This window comes from Mauremys mutica, chromosome 1, assembly GCF_020497125.1.
Source record: "Mauremys mutica isolate MM-2020 ecotype Southern chromosome 1, ASM2049712v1, whole genome shotgun sequence".
Classification (NCBI taxonomy): Eukaryota; Metazoa; Chordata; order Testudines; family Geoemydidae; genus Mauremys; species Mauremys mutica.
In genome coordinates, this window is record NC_059072.1 from 137,642,031 (window position 1) to 137,659,457 (window position 17,427).

General features: G+C 47.0%; 1 protein-coding gene across 1 annotated transcript; it reads right to left on the reverse strand.

Annotated features, from left to right (window-relative positions):
* Positions 1-2,722: 2,722 nt before the first annotated feature.
* Positions 2,723-8,147, reverse strand: AICDA (activation induced cytidine deaminase). Its single transcript, XM_044987992.1, has 5 exons — positions 8,134-8,147; positions 4,209-4,356; positions 3,645-3,915; positions 3,338-3,453; positions 2,723-3,045 (listed from the first exon to the last, which is right to left on the reverse strand). The coding sequence occupies exons 1-5, from the start codon at positions 8,145-8,147 to the stop codon at positions 2,992-2,994; spliced, it is 603 nt and encodes a 200-aa protein (XP_044843927.1). The 3' UTR covers positions 2,723-2,991.
* Positions 8,148-17,427: the final 9,280 nt, after the last annotated feature.

The window sequence follows — 17,427 nt, forward strand, 5'->3', positions numbered from 1 at the left end:
ATGAGACCCAGGTTGTTTGGTGCCTACCTACTACAGTACATGTTGGAAATGCGTGAACTAGATCAGATAGACTACTATAGCTAGATCAGCTAGGTTAGATAAATGACCAAATCTACTGTCAATACTATTAAAGGTTTGAAAGGAAATGACCTGTGATGGGTTTTGAACATTCAGTGCACATAGAGGAGCCTTTATTTGTCTACTGTGAGATTTCCTCTCTTTTCATTTCTCCCTTGGATTACTAGTGAATGCTACTTGGAATAAAATCCAGTGTCAACTTTAAGAAAGTGTTGCTTTTAGTAATACTTCTACAGCTCATCAGTCTACAGAGGATTCCATGTTCCAAAAAGGGGCAGTGCTCTCTGTTTTCCAAGGCCCTGTGCTATGCTCAAAATAGAAGATCTGGTTCGCTTCCCAGCTCTACTACTTCCTTGTTTTGTGACCTTGTGCAAATCAGCGTCTCAGTTACCTCCTCTGTAAATTGTGGACAGTGAGGTTTACCTCCTTGTATGGGGAAGGGTTGTGGTCTATTTATTATAAGCCTTGCTTGCATGTTAAGTATCACTCACTTTGCCTCTTTCCATTGATATTTCCAAAGTGTAAGTTGCCTGACCACTATAACGATCTGTGTTTGATGTGTGATGTAATGATTTAAAGGGCAAATTTGAGGGGATGCCATTGGTTTATCCCTAAAATAACCAGCATGTCTAGGATTCAGCTTTAACATCTGGATTATGTTCCAAGCCTTTCTTCCATCTTCATATCCCTTATATGGCTCATCTCTGGAACAGACCACAAAAGCTCATACGTAGGTTTGCAAGGATTAGCTTTTTAGCAGTAAATGCTGATTTCACTGTACACACACACACACCTGTGAGAAAAAATTTCCACTGATAACAGCGAGGCAAAGTAAGGGAAATGCTGCTTGAAAACTTATTAGACTTTTATTTAAGGCTATTTACTTTGTATATTTTGACATGTGATGAGGACCCCGCACCATAATTTTGTGCAACTGTGACAATCTAAATCAATAAAACTTTAAAAAGTGCTTCAAAATAAACACTGAAATTATTTTTTTTTAAAAAACAACATATTCTGCCAAGCCTACTCATACACAAGAACCGTATTTATTTATATATATGTAGTTATATATATATATATATATATATGTACAAACATTAACAGGCATCACATCAAGCACTTCTACAGCACCATGCATGGAAATTAATGCTTTGCAAAGAATTTTCACAGCTATTCCAGTTCCAGTTTCACCAAGCAGGAGGTGCCATAGGAAACAGTGCAGGAGACTTGGGTGTGGAAAGCACATAATTAGTCCTTTTCCTACCTCTCCCATCAGGAGGCACTGTAGGGAATGGGGTGGGCACTGGAATGGTAGGGGAGCTCTCAACGACTCCAGTTCGAGCCTCTCCCAAAAGGAAGCACTACCGGGAATGGTGCAGGAGCTCTAACTACTTAAGGAGATCTCAGAGAGTGCTGTGTCAGACTTTCCCAGAAGGAGGTGTTGTACAGCATCATGCAGGGACACTGGTTGTGGGGAACGTACAGCTGCTAATCGACTATTGCATAGTCCCTCCCAAAAAGGAAATAATGGAAGCTCCATTGTTTATGAGTGTTATATTTGATGAAGGCCTGGAGGTTAGACCACAGGAGAAAATCCTGCCTGGACTGAGGGAGCTGTGTGAAGAAGATGAAATAGATTTAGGCCAGCATTTTCAAAAGTCTCCACTAAATCTGGATGTCTGTTTTTCACTGCCCAGCTTGAGAAGTCAATGACCAATTAAGTCAATGAGAGCTGTGGGTGCTCAGCACCTCTGCAAATTGGGCCCAAAGTATCTTGAGGTGGGTACCTCAAATTAGTGGACACCCTTGAAACTTCTGGCCACAGCATCGCCACCTCAAATTTCTAGGATTCTGTCTCCCAGTCTCAACCTCTCCAAGTGGGAGGCAGTGCAGAGAGCTGGACAAAAGGGCTGGCAAGGGAATCTCTCAGCTACTGCAGCCCCACCCTTTCATAGCAAGGGGCACAATGGGGATCAACGCAGGACAGCTGGCTTCATGGCAGTCTCACATGAACTCCAGTTGATGCCTCTCCCAGCAGGAGGCAGTATAAGGAGACAGGATGGGTGACTCACAATTAATCCAGTCCTGTTCTCTCTCAGCAGGAAATGTTAGAGGTCTGTCTTCACTGCAGAGTTAACTCAGGCTCTTATTCATGTATTGCCCCTAACCCAGCTTCTGGCTACACACAAAACCCTCTCAAGGTTGGTGCTGCTTTACACCTGGCCTAGCTGGCACAGCTGGGGCTATCGGCTAAAGGCTGAGAGAGGCTTGCGCTTGACTGATAACACTCCCACTCTGCAGTGAGGGCACAGACTCAATCACTATTTGTCCTCCAATGCCTTCCCACAATTCCCCCTATGTGCCCAGAAGGACAGACCAGTTGTCCCACGATTCACTGGCAGAGAATCATGAAGCGGCTCAGCTCACTGCAGCACAAAGAACCCTGGGATGTGCCCCAGGAATCCTAGCTAGAGGCACATATGGGCAAGTGCAGCACCAGTGAGCACACAGTAACACAGATGGGGCTTTGCAGTGTGGCCACCCACATCTGGTCCAGGCCAACCTGGATGCTCAGACCTGGGTATTGATCTCTTGAATTAACCCTGTAGTGAAGACATACCCTATAAGCATCAGTGTGGGGCTTTCACTCCAGTCCTGGCTTCCCCAAGCAAGGCTGTAGTGCTGGATGGAGTGAGACTGCAGGAGAATTCTGTCTTTAGTGGGTCATTCTAATTTTCCTTGGAAGGGAAGTAAGAAAGGTCTTTTCTCAGGACATGAGGATTTAAGACTGGAGGGAGGGATGGAAAGAAGGAAGGGGAGAAAGTGTGAGTGGGAGAGAAAGAGAGACATTGTAGGACCAGTGTGTTTCCAGAGTCTTCTGACTGGCTGTGAGCTTCACTCCTGCCCACCTCAAAGTCCCAGGATTTTGAAGGCATCTCGTAAATCGTCCACCTCATCCAGTGGCTGTGCAGAGCAGGAGAGAAGAGATGAGTTAGTTGTGCAATGAGCGGAACTGCTGAGAGTGGTGGAGAAGATGAAGGGGACAAGAGGAGAGGAGGGTTGGAGAAGGGAGGAGCCGAAGACAGGTGGGATAAAAATGAAAGGGAGATGGAATGGTGGAGAGAAGAGGTGAAGAAAGTGGGCAGAGGAAAGTCAAGAAGAGACGATAGAGGGGAAAGAAGGGAGCAAAGAAGAAATGCAGCAGTGGAGGAAGGGGAGGCACTGGATGGACAGGGGGAGAAGAAATGTCCCTCACCAAGAGGATCCGCCGGAGTCTCCTGGACAGACGGACAGAGTTTTCATGCAGCCCCTCCCAAGCTTTAAAGGTCCTCTCCCGGTTCTCCACGAAGGTGTTCCAGCAGTAGAAGTAATCTGCAAAGGGGCAGGAGACAGGTTGAAGACATGGAGCAGAGTCAGGGATGCCCAGAACAGAACTCAACTGTCCCCAAGGATCATTAGGGCTCCATATCCCTCTATATGTTTCCCCCATGACTCCGTCACCATCTCTCCCCTGTCCCCTCTCTCCAGGCCCCTGTCTCCCCACCTCTGAGATACTGTCTCACCTTTGAAGGTCATGATGGCGATCTGGACCCCAGCCCGGTGCAGGCGTCTCAGCCCCTCAGGCTCAGCATTGCGGTCCTCACAGAAGTACAGCCGGGCGGCAAAGATGCGCAGTGTCAGGTTGGGGTAGGCACGCAGGAAGTCAGCCACATGCCGGGCGCAGTCATAGCAGGGGCTCCATGAGGTGAACCAGGTGACTCGGTAGCAGCGTCCAGGATCCAGGTCCCAGGCAGAGATGTAACGCAGGAAGAGCATCTCCACGTGGCAACCCGACTAAGCAAGAGGGAGACAGAGAGGGAGACGATGGGAGAGAGGATGGAGACATGCATGGATGGATATGGAGGGAATGGATGAGTGTATGGGCAGATATAGGGTTGAACTGAGGGCTGGCTGGATGGATGGATATGCGGGTGAGCTGATGGATGCATGGATAGGTAGTGGAAGAGCTGGTGGGTGCATTGATGCATATTGGGGTGAGTAGGTGAGTACACAGATGGCCTGATGGTTGGGTAAGTGAGCTGATAGATGCTTGGCTGTATTGATAGGTGCCCAAGTCATGCCCGTACTTTGTTGCGCAGGTATCCGAAGTCCAAGGAGCAGGAGGTGGCGCTATCCCGACGTTTTACCACATAGCAGAGGTAGGTCTCATGGCGGCCCCGGGCCCAGCGTAGGTTCTTGAAATTGTAGAGGAATTTCTTCTGCTTCATCAGGAGGCTGCAGGGGAACATTTGAGGGGAAGATTAAACTATAATAGCACATCCCATAGCAGGGAAGCGACAACATCTCTGTACAGGGCTCTGGTGTGACTGCACTTAGAACATCCTCTCCATTCCTAGGCCCATCTGTACCAGAACTGCACGGTGTCCAGAAAAGGGTCACAGACAGGGCAACGGGGCTGCAGGGGGGACGACTCTACAAGTGGAAATGGAAAGAACTTAATCCACAGAGTTTGGTTAAACAACAACTAAGGTGAGAGGGGATGAAACTGTCGGAAGGGCATAAAAGCAAGGAGGTAGAGCAATTGGTTGGGAGTCTGAAGGGAGGAGACCTGGGGTGCGATTGAGAAGATGGGGCATTTTGGGCTGAGCTATAAAGGAATGTTTCCTCACAGTGTAAGACTGTGGCAGAGTCTCCAAGGGAAGGGGTGGCAGCCCCATCACCAGGGAGATTTAAAACTAGGATTGGACAAAGCTCTGGAGAGCAGGCTGTATGGAAAAACTTTGCCTTGGCCTCCAAGAGATAAACATGGTGGAATGACAAACATCAGTGGAATGCTGGAATAAACCACACAGGGAGGACAGAATGGGGGAGGGGAGAGACCAGCAATCTCACTAAAAGATTCGATTCAGTCTAATGGAAGGACATTTCTGGTTAGAGACCTGTATGGATACAAGCCCTAAGTCAAATGAATTCACACAGGGGGCCCTACTCTGGCCCAGGGGGACGCAAAAGTCATAGACCTTTTTCTAACGGGCTTCGCCTCAATGTGGGGTTGCAGCAGGAGCTGTGAACAGCTGTGCTCACTGAGGTGAGACACTAACCACCTCCACAGCAATGCAAAACAGAAGTGAATGGGTTAAAAATAATCCTGGCGTGTCACCGCCTCGCTCTGAAAGGGTGATGTGTGATGGAGGGACTTATAGCAGGTCAGTTGATATAGGGTTTGGGTCTGTAGGGGGATGAGAGTGGAGTAAAGGTTGGGAGAGGGGAGCTTGTGCCTGTTGATTTATTGTATCAGATTTGTCTGATTTCAGTCTGAGGTCTGAGAGTCTCAGGGAAACACACATCTCTTCAACACACACACACTTACACACACACACTCTCTGTGTGACACACTTACATTGCTCCCTCACACATCTTGCTACCTATCAACAAAGTATCTGAGTAACTTGGTATTTAACATGGGAATTACAATCACACTCTCACTACACACACATACACTCTTCCCTGTCACACAGCTTCATACACATACATACATTACACAACCTTAATTTTCACACACACATATGCACTCATTCAGACACATTCACACACAAGCATACACCCCCCCCATTCACAGACACCTACAGCTGTCACACACAGCTGTACATTCACACTCACATATCCTTCTGTTACATACCTTTACATACCTACAGCACACCCACCTTTACATATGTAAAGCTTCCTACCTTACACATATATGCCTCCCTCATGCACATTCACACAGAGATACAGACACACAACTCTCATTCTCACACAAGATACACACATCCCTCACTCACACACATCCTTTGTTCCAAACCCACAACCTGAAATGTACATAAAGAACATTATATGCATATCATATTTCATCCCAATGTCTATATTATAAACTTAAACTCATAGACATGTAACGCACTGATTAAGTTGTGTCATTTCTTCTTGCGGATGGTCCACAAAAAAGTCAAGAGCCTACTACTGCTACCAGTTAATGGAGTTATTCCTTTAGTTCCAATGGCAGTCCTCTGATTTTGATGCCACAGCATTCCTTCCCATGCTGGAGCGTTAGTGTTGACCCAGAGGGCAGAGTACCCTTACTAAATAACCTACACTTCTCCCCCCAACATAGCATCCACTGTGGCATTGGACATAATACTGACTCAGAGGGGAGAGAGAGCTCCCCAACTGAGCTACTCCTGCCACTCCCTGCAGCATCTGGGGATTTCTTGGAGGTCTCCCACCTAAGCACAGATGCAGTCCAACCTTGCTTAGCATACAAGGTTGGCCAGAAGTACCATACAAATGAGCTGACTACACACATCTCCCCCTTTCGATTTCTCTGTTTGTCTCACTCCATTTCTTAGTGTGTCTTTCTGACTTTCCATTTCTCTCTCTTCTCATCCATCCTTCCTTATCCCGCTTGCTTTTATTTCACACTTGTATCCTGTGCACTCGGAACAGTCACATCCAGAGCCGGCGCTGGGCATAACCAGACTAAACAATGGCATATGGCCCCGAGCTGCTCAAGGGGCCCCCCCATTCACTTTTTATGATGTGTTGGGGGGGGCAAAATAGTCCTGCTTAGGGCCCCCAATGGGCTAGTACCGCTTTATTCCAACTCCAACCCGCCCTTCAACGCGGCTCTGGCTCTAGTCCACAAAGCACGTACCTCCTGGCCAATGGTCCACTCTCACTTTCAAATGTGGCTTACCGCTGCGGGGTGCGGGGGGGGGAGGGAGGTGTGGCATTATCCCCCTTGAAAAGGGGACAGAAAGGGGGTGCCCCTTTTGCTCTTGCCTTCAGTATGACTGACCTCAGGGTGTTACAGTAGCACTACCTGAACCATTACGGGCTAAGGAGCAAGTATAACATTTAGGGTCAAATACCGAGATCTTAGCTGGAGAAACTGGAGGGGAAAATCATGACCGATGTGACCATTTCGAAGCATTGTCATTCCATTTTTAACAATTTTGCCACTGGAAAAGGGCAGTGCATTGGGAGAAAAGGAACAACCATAAACCAAACAAGCAAAATGATGCTCAAATTAGTGTTTTCCAATGTCAGCAGAAAAAATGAAAATATAGAGGGGGGAAAAAGCCATTTTCATGAAAACTTCTGATGTCAAAAACAGGCAATTTTTCGACTGAGAATCTGTCACTCAGAACATTTAAACCAGCCCTAGTGCTAATTCCACTTCTGACTGTGTTCTTTCTCTGGCTTTGACTCCACTGGGAGTTCTGCTATAGTAATGACTTCAAAACATGTTTGGTAGGTGGGTATCAACAAGTCAACCCTGGGCAGAGACTAGGACGTTAAAGCAACTGAGCAGGTTCACACTGTATAGCTAGTTACAAATTACTGGGTGTTTGCACCCAATATAGCTCCTGCATAGTTAGAGGGGATGCTATCTGAGTCATGATTATGTTCAGTCATTAAAGAAAATGGTTAGGTGTTGAGTATATCCTCTAATATAGATACACTCCCCAAATGTGCAAATCACGGTGCAGGTCCTTGCAGGGGAGAAGGGCATGCAATTGCATGAGAGTGATTAGGTGATCATTTGGTCACTGTGTAACTGCAGTGCAAATAGAGCTACTGTAACATGGATTGATCCGTACCTAGGAGCAAGTATATGAACACCAGTGAGAGAATGATAGATAGATAGATAGATAGATAGATAGATAGATCACAAAAGCACTTGAATGTTTATCCCTCTGCTCTCCGTACCTATCCTAGTTCTAGAAAGAAAGAAAGAAAGAAAGAAAGAAAGAAAGAAAGAAAGAAAGAAAGAAAGAAAGAAAGAAAGAAAGAAAGAAAGAAAGAAAGAAAGAATAGTTAGACAGAAATCGGGGAAATGACAGAAAGAGAGAGAGAGAAATATGTAGTGAGGGACAGTCAGAGAGAGAAAGAGATGGGAGGGAGGGTTGGGGAACTGAGTCAGATGGAGAAATGGAGAGGGACGGCGAGCAGCTGTGCAGAACAGATTCATACCAAGAGAGAAGCCCTGAGTTCTGGTAGGAGGGAGAGGGGTACCTGTCCATGGCCATGCTGGGGTCTCCTTTGAGGTGTCGGGGATCACAGGGAGGTCCTCTGAGTCACCCTGCTCACTTGCTCCGTGTGAATGGTCTCTGACTCGATGTACAGAAATGAGAACTGCCCTGTACTCCCCTCCCCCATTTGTCGCCTCCACCCATCATCTCCCTCCAGGTTTCAGTCTGGTTTAGGTAGGGGAGGAGTTAAAGAGCTCTTTGGGGCCACAGGAACCAGTGAGGAAAGGGTTAAAACGTAAAGGGACTTCAGTTCTAAAAGATGCTTAGCCCTGATTGGCTATTCCCCTCTACCCCCTGCACCTCTCATTGGTCCCCTCTTAGCTCTAAGATATATTTCTAAATTAATATCAATAATAAAATTCAACTAGACAGGAAATGTTGTCTAATGGTTAGAGCAGGGGACTGGGAGCTAGGACTCCTGGGTTCTTTTCCAGCTTTGCCACTGAATCATTGTTTGACCTTGGGCAAAGTCACTTAGGCTCACATCCTCAAAGGTATTTAGGCACCTAACATTGATTTCAGTGGGCATTAGGTTCCCAAATACCTTTGATGATCTGGACCTTAATTTCTCTGTGTCTCAGTTTCTCCATCTGTACAATGGGGATAATAATGCTGACCAACTTCACAGGTGGATTGTAAAGCTTTTTTCATCAATGTCTGTAAAGTGTCTGGAATCCTTGGATAGAAGGAACATAGAAAACATCAGATTACTACTGTCATCTACATTGTTGTTGTCAGTTTCATCCTGCAGGGCTTTGCAGACTGTGTACAGAGGAGTTGCATCCCTCGCTGCAGAACCGCAGTCACCTCTGGGGTGGGACACTGCAGCTGTTTAAAAGCACACAGCAACACTACACCACAGGTCAGTACAGGACATGGAGAAGAAAACTGTCTTCAGCTGAAAATGCAAGGAGAATGTAGAGAGGCAAACTGTAATGCTCAGTGATGGACTTTAGTCTCCAACTTGACACCTAAATATTATGGTGACTGGTGCTGAGCAAATATGAGAGAGATACGAGAGAGACTGAGACTCAGGCAGCCTCTTGCAGAAAGCCACATGGGATCTTTAATGATTCTCCTGTTTACAACGCATGGGTGCAGTTGCTGCAGCGGTAGCAGTCTGCCCACAGGTTGTAAATTGCCGGATCAGAGCTGAAGAGCCTCAGTTTTATGTTTTATGCAGAAGATGTATAAAGCCATTCATTAGGATACGCCAGACTCATGACTCCAGCAGCATAAATGTACACATTGTGCTTTGCAGACAGAGCTCTGCCCCAAAGTCATAGAGCTTGTTCCTGGGTGATGAAGAGGAGCTCGTGCAGTGCCCACTGCTCACAGGAGATGCTCAGCACCTTGCGGATTGTGCCTCATTCTAGGGAAGGCACGGAAAACTGACACCTCTCAGAGAGCAGCTCAGCTCAGGATGGGCGCCAAGGGGGTGATGGGGAGATTTTCCACAACGTCTCTCCCTCTTTCTTCTCTCCCTGGCAGCCATGTTCCATGTTGTACGAACAGCCGCAAGAACATGGACTGTGCATTATCAGCACTAGGGCAAGACAAGATAGGGAGGGGCAGCTGGAATAGGGCTGTGGTTGTTTTTATAATATTGGAGGAAGTGCTCCACTTTTCTGTACTTGATTTATTTTCTGTATTTGTTTAGCTGACTTTCAGAATGACTGATAGAGTCATATGAAACCAGCACATGCAAAAATATAAGGAACGTAGGAATTGCTGTACTGAAACAGAACCCAGGTCCATCTAGCTCAGTGCCCCTCTCTGATAGTGACTAATACCAGATGCTTCAGAGGAAGGTGCAAGAAACCCCATACTGGGGAAGTTTCTTCCTGACTGCAAGTGAATATGGGCAGATCCAGAGCTAGTGTAAATTGTCATACATTCCATTTATTTCAGGAGTTATAACAATTCACACCAGCAGATCCCCCATCCCCTAGCTTTTGATTGATGTCCCAAAGCATGAGGGTTTATATGCCTTATAAATATGTAGTCTAGCTAATAGAATTGCAGAGGACGTTCTTATTATTATTATTCATATATATGTCCATTTTGAATCTTTCTAAACTCTTGGCCCCTATAGTAGGTTGTATTTGTGAATTCAATTCTTTTCCCATTTAAATTTGGTGCCTTTTAACTGGGAAGGAGCTAAAGACAGGAAAATCATTTCAGAGGACGTTAAAAATGTCCATATTCCCCACAGAAATGGCTACTTCTCAAGAACACACCTGCCAGTACTTCATCAGCTAAATTAAGGAAGTTGCAGTTCCATTCCTTTTCTGGTTCTTAATTTCCATAGCCAAGTGCTTACATCAAATTTTCCACACTGAAAGAAGTCCAAGAACTTTATCTGTTAGCCTAGCTGTCTGTTTAAACACAGGCTCAGTGCACATACTTGCCTGAAGGTTTAACAAATATCACGTTTCGTATGATATTTAACCAGATCCTTCACCTAACACCCCCAAAAGGGGACATGTTGTCAGAGGTTTAACACATTATCCCTAGTACCTAAAAGCAGGGCAGATTCTACCTGCTCTGTATGAAACTAGGGAGACAGAGAGAAGCATAGTGGGAGAAAGAAAGAAAAAGAAAGAAAGAATAAATATATATTTCTATAGAATTTTCCATCGGAGGATCTAAAGCTCTTTATAAACATTTAATTATTTTTCAGCACCTCTTCTCAGTATGGGCAGTATCTTCCCCATTTTATAGATGGGGATACTGAGTAAGAAGGTGATGACAAGGCTTGTTCAAGGTCACAAGGTGAGTCAACAGCAGAACCAGGACTCACAGACCTGTGCTCTAACCACTATAATCCTCTCTGTAATCTGCAGAGTGGTTATCACACCTGGGATCCTTTTGGGTGGAAGATGCTAGAGAAATGTAAGAGACTATTACCACTATCAATTATTTAATATCTCTAATGCATCTCTTCCCTCTGTTCCAATCATAATTATTTAATTAAAATGGGAAGGGGCTGGCAATGGGTCATTTCCAGAGATGGCTCCTCCATGTCTGTTTCTTTCTCCAGCACAGCTTGTTGGCCACCAGGGCTCATTGCAAGACTCCTCCATTCTCCCCAGAGCTAGTGGAGAGGAAGCCGGGAGCATTTTGGTGGGTCAGGCTGTGCCGGGAGAGTGTTTATTACCAAAGGGCACCATTCCAATTTGTAATGGGTTCTTGTATGTAAACCTGCACCTGTGCTTGAACTCAGAGCTTGGCATATTCAAAATATAAAATGAGACAAGCAGAGAAGAGAAGGAGCCGCAGAGAAAAACACCAAACTTGATTTGTTTTTAAAGATTCAGACAGCAAAAGTCTGAGAAATGGGAGATAACATTTAGTAAATATGTAAAAGCAATTATCCAGCCCAAAGCAGAGAGCAGGCTGCCTGTTTAGTCAACAGGAAGTCGTGTGATCTGTGTGTATAGATATAAATATCTATTTGTTTTTTCCATTCACCACTTGCTCAGAAATCTCATTTTAAATCAAGCGCCCGTGGCTCTAGTTGGCTAATTTTGTTGGCTGAGAGCTAGAAACGCCACCACCTGCTTCCCCTCCCCTCAAGAGAAAACCTCAGAGATGCAGAAAAACTTTCTCTGCTCAGTGGGAGCAGAAGCTGAAACCACCAAGGCGATGTCTGTGTACTGAGACCTCAAGCCAAGAACAGCAGAGGAAAGAGGTCTCTTCTCTACTAAACATGATGAGTACATAAATAAACTGATAAGCTTGATAACTGCATTGAGTGTATTTCTTCAGTACTCATAGTGCCTCGCTAGAATTAGATATAGGACAGTAAGACAATGTACAGATTTTCCCCACACAGCTCTGCCAACGCCCCTCAATCCTGCCCTGCAGCCCCCCTGCTATTCCAGTCCTGGGCTCCCCACTCAGCTCTGCCAATGCCCCTCAGTCCTGCCCTGCAACTCCCTGCTAGTCCAGCCCTGGGCTCCTCACACAGCTCTGCCAATGCCCCTCAGTCCTGCCCTGCAACTCCCTGCTAGTCCAGCCCTGGGCTCCTCACACAGCTCTGCCAATGCCCCTCAGTCCTGCCCTGCAGCCCCCTGCTAGTCCAGCCCTGGGCTCCCCACGCAGCTCTGCCAATGCCCCTCAGTCCTGCCCTGCAGCCCCCTGCTATTCCAGCCCTGGGCTCCCCACGCAGCTCTGCCAATGCCCCTCAGTCCTGCCCTGCAGCCCCCTGCTATTCCAGCCCTGGGCGCCTCACATAGCCCTGGCAATGCCCCAGTCCTTCTTCTCCTGCCCCTCCCTGCCTGTTTCTCTCTCTGGGTGTCTTCAGACAATAGGGGTTTTGGCCCTTGAAATCTGATAGCTGACACATTATCTGTCATTGAGGAATTCCAAGCTCACATGCCAGGCTGGAGGGAAGAAGAACTGTGTGTGGGGGTGGGGGCAGGAGTGGGAATTGAGGGCTGGAGAGTTATTTGTCCACCATGCACAGGTGTGGAGGATGTGGTTAGAGCCCAGGCAGCGTGCAGCGACTACCCTACATGTCTTCACCAGCACGCGGCTGCAGCATGCGGTTGACAGCCTGTCTCATTTACTGTAAGAAAAATGCAGAGTCAGCAATCAAAGCTAACACAGCGTCCCTGCACTGAGATGACTGACGGGGCAGCTGAACTGCTGCCATTTATTCAGTGCAGTTTCTACAGTGCTACTTTCAAGGGCTGTGCACAGGACCTCAGTCTCCAGCACTGTTCATCCATCTCCTTCCCACAGAGCCTCTGCGACCCCGTCCTGGACATACACAGAGAACTTTGGTCCCAGCACTCTCCACCTCTGCCCTTTCTCTGCGCAGACCTGCACCCTCCCCACACACAGTGGGCTTCAGTCTGCATTCCCATGCCACCCGCCCCTCCAGAGCTCAAGCCCAGCCACCCAATCATCATAGAGTGGACAAGCAGAGGCCTTCAGTCTCCAGCATGGGATGTCATTCCTCTCCCCCATGCTGTCCTGCAACTGGGGCTACACAGCAGGCTTAGTCTCCAGCTGTATCCATCCTTCCTATTCTGCTGGCCCTGCTCCCACCTCCATAGTCCCCAACCCAGAGATGCTGTGACACTCAGTACCTCAAAGCAGCACCCTGGAACCCCCACAATTCACCACTGGTATATAATTATGATATGTTCTGTACAAAGTATGCCTTGTGAGGTATCATTTTAAAAGTCTTGATTGGTTGAACATTAATATCCTGTTGGATTGTATGTGCTATTATTGTAGGGGAACTTATGAAGTTTTGCTATGTATGTGTTACTGAAATATGTGGGGAACACCCACAACTAGCCTTTCAGGTACAACAATGGAGTAGCCAGACAGCTCATCAGCACCCATCAAGGAAAGAATCCACCATCCCAGAGACTTCTCAGAGGGAGCACATATACAATGGAGACTGCTTGACCAATGGGAACTGACTGATCCCCATGTCACAGCAAAAGATCTTTCCAGCAAGCAGGAAGAATATATAAAAGAGGAAAAGTGACATCACCACTTGGGCTCTCTTCCCCCCACAACTCAACACCTGGCAGAACGTCTGAAGGACAAAGACTTTGAATTAGGGAAGGGTGGTCCCAGCCTGTGTATTGAGGATCTGTGAACTCTTTGTACTGTCAGGGGGAGATGCTGCTTGATTCAAATCCTGTTTAGCTTGTAGAACTCAGACTGCAAATTCATTTTTGTTTCTTAGGTAACCAACTTTGATCTCTATGCTTGCTACTTATGATCACTTAAAATTTACCTTTCTGTAGTTAATAAACCTGTATTATATTTTACCTAAAACAGTGTGTTTTGCTTGAAGCACCTGGGAAATCTCAGCTCAGTTTACAAAGGCTAGTGTGTCCTCTCCATGTTGAGAGGTGGAGGACTGGGTAATGAACTTACACTGGTCAGGCTTCTGACCAGTGAAAAACAGTACAGTTCCGGGGTGCAAGGCTGGCGAGCTGGGGGCAATTGGCTGGAGCTTCCCTATTGATGGTTCATGAGTGTCTGGGAGATCATTCATGTAACTCTATTAGTAGGACCCTACCAAATTCACGGTCCATTTTGATCAATTTCACAGCCATAGGGTTTTAAAATTGGGCAATTTCACATTTTCAGCTAGGTGTTGTAACCATGGGGGTCCCAACCCAAAAGGTCCCAGAAATGGGTCTGATCTCCCTCTCCCCCACCCCTGAGCTGCCATGCAAGGGAAGGACAAGTCCTGTCCCTCCCCAGGGACTCACAGCTAGGAGCCCCCGAATGGAGCACTTCCAGCAGCAGGGGGAGATTGGACCCACATCCACACGTCTTCTCCAGTTGCAGGAACCTCCAGGGCTGGAGCTTCCTGCAGCAGGGGGAGGCACTCCAAGGTGGGTCTGATCTCCCTCTGAGAGTGAGAGAAGTTGTGCAGGGGAAGGAGAAGTCCTGTTCCTCCCCAGCCCAGCCAGGACTTGCAGCTAGGAGCCCCCTGGCTGAAGCGCTCCCTGCAGCAAGGGAGAAATCAGATTTCACGGGGAAGGGTTTATTTCATGGTCTGTGACACTTTTTTCATGGCCATGAAATTGGTAGGGCCCTATCTATTGGGTGTGTCCCTGCCTGTGGATGTCTGTGTAAGTGCAGTACCTGCCAGAGGTTTCTGGCTTGACACGGCATTACAGTATGAGACTGATACGCCAGGTTGATGGGACAGAGGTCTGAGCAGTGCCACCGTCCAGGTTGCACCCCATCACAGGTACCCGAAAGGCCTTGCTCTGCTCCAGAGCCGTCTGTCTCTCCCCTCTGCCTGGCCCTGCAGCCAGCTATATCTCCCTTGACCTGGTGGTACCTGGAGACCTGAGGTGGCCTTCTGCAGTCAGCTACTAGATCTGGGAAGAAACTCAGCATTTCATCATGAAGTTATTTTTCAGAATGATAGCAACCCAATTGTGGTTGTGGTTTCACAGCCCAAACCTGCCTTCTACACACTCTGTTCTGTAGCTGCACTGCTGTCAAGCTATTAACAGCACAAGAAGAAGCTTCGCTCAGGGAAGTTCAGTATCTGCTGTAATTCCTGAATTCAGTTTCTTGCCACAGCCTGGCTCTGTTTCTTACAGAGCCACAAGCTGGGAGAGGCTGGGACTAAAGTAACTGGGAGCCCTCCACAGCCCGCATTCCTAGGACATTCCTTATAATGCCTCCCACTAGGACCAGAGTAGCTGAGAACTACAGCAATAGTTCCTGCAATATTTCATGCTCTGGCTGGGAGATACTGGGAATGGAGTAGCCATGAGCTGTAAAGAGGCAGTGTTACTGCATCTTACAATGCCTCCTACTATCAAATGGAGAGGCATTTTCTGAGGTTTCCAAATCTCTCCCCTCCCACTCCCCAATTAATTCAGCCAGGAGTAGCCATCCAGGAGCCTCCATGCTGGTCTCTAGGGTGACAATAAAGGTAATGATGACCCTGTCTTGGTCCAGATATACACAGTTCTCCTGGAATGGATATTTCAGCTGGGCTGGTGTCAAGGCTGATTCCCCACTCTGGCATGCCAAGTGCAGAAGTTGAGGGCCCACAAGGATTCTAAAAATTTATACTGGCCACTCCAGGCTTGTATTAAACTCCCAAGGTTACAGCTTTTTTCTGCCTGTGAATGGGTAGATGCTGCCACCACCCAAATGCAAAAAAACCCTTTGAGAACCCTGGAAGGTGCACTTGGGAATTCCTTCCTGTGGGGTACCCTCCAGCCTTTTCACTCCACCTCCGGGGAAGAGCTGAGAAAGAAAACAAAGAAAATCAGCTGTTGCCACCAGCTAGGTAAACAACATGTGCACAAACCTCTTAGGACACAAAAAGCCAATCCTGTTCTTAAAAAAAGGTAAATTTTATTAAGAACAAAAAGAAAGAAAATACATTTGGAACTTAGGCTTTTGCTAGATGAAAAAAAACCACAAACAATTACAAGGATTAAGCATCAAGATAGCTCTCTTGAGGTCCAGTTTAAAGATTACAATCAAAACAAAAGCACCTAGGGTTAGCACAAAGGAGTCCACAAGCCATAAAGAAATAAAAGCGAGAAACCTAATCGCGTTTTCCTAGACATTTCCTGGTCTACTTATATATCTGGGGTTTCAAATGAGTAGTTTCTAGGTATGATCTGATGATTTTTCATACCCGACCCAAAGCTTTTTACAGCATAGTTCCAGCCCTGTCTTGCTCCCTGGGAGAACAACACAGACAGACAAAGGGGAAGATTTTTTCCCAATTTTAAAAAGCCTTCCCATTGTCCCTTTTGGTCAGGTGCCCACTCCCTTCCTTTTACCTATGCAGGGACACTTTTTTACCATTTACAGGTAAAGCAAGAAGAGAACAACTACCAAGAGGGATTTATAGCTAAATGGCTGTCCATAAAAGGGAGCTCCCCTGCCTCCCCGTTTCATTTATCACAACTGGTAACATCACCACAGAGTTGTGGAATCCCCATCACTGGAGGTTTGTAAGAACAGGTTGGACAAACGCCTGTTGGGGATGGTCTTTGGCTTGAACTTGGGACGAAGTATTTTTTGTTTGTACTGTGGTTAACCCATGTTGATAGTTTATGCCTTTTGCTCCGCTTTCTTTATCGCCATTTGAAAGCCTACCTGATCTCTCAGCTGGTGACAGGAATGAGTTTTAAACACTGTTCCAGCTAGTGTTTTCTAACAGTCTGACCTTGTCTATGCTGCTGTAGGTGAAAGAGCGGAGCAGCAAATACTTTCATAGAAAACCTTGAGCATAGAATGCCTGAGGTTTTGTTCTCTTGCAAAGCAGCCATCTCAGGCTTTTTTGGGGTGACCACCTTCCATTTATATTAAGATGTGCCCTTTATTTGGTGCCTGATGGCCAGGGGCGGTTCTATGTATTTTGCTGCTCCAAGCACAGCAGTCAGGCTGCCTTCCGCAGCGTGCCTGCAGGTAACGTGGATTCAGCAGCATGCCTGTGGTCCGCCAGTCCCGTGCCTTCAGCATACCCACTGCTGAATTGCTGCTGAACCAGCAGACCTCCCACAGGCATGCTGCCAAAGGCAGCCTCCCTCACAGAGACCAGCAGGCCGCCCCCCCATTGGCTTGCTGCCCCAGGCATGCACTTGGTGTACTGGTGCTGCCCGTGATCTGTATCCAATGAAGAGCATGTCTGTTTTCAGTTTATTGTAATGGTCCTTTGTCTGCATACACATAGCATCTAAATATATGGAGATATACCTATCTCATAGAGCTGGAAGGGACCCTGAAAGGTCATTGAGTCCAGCCCCCTGCC

Excerpts from the sequence above, each read along its gene's own strand:
- AICDA (XM_044987992.1), bottom strand. Across the intron at positions 3,916-4,208 it reads TCGGATACCTGCGCAACAAA|TCGGGTTGCCACGTGGAGAT; the intron begins GTACGGGCATGA and ends CCTCTTGCTTAG. Across the intron at positions 3,454-3,644 it reads CGCCATCATGACCTTCAAAG|ATTACTTCTACTGCTGGAAC; the intron begins GTGAGACAGTAT and ends GCCCCTTTGCAG.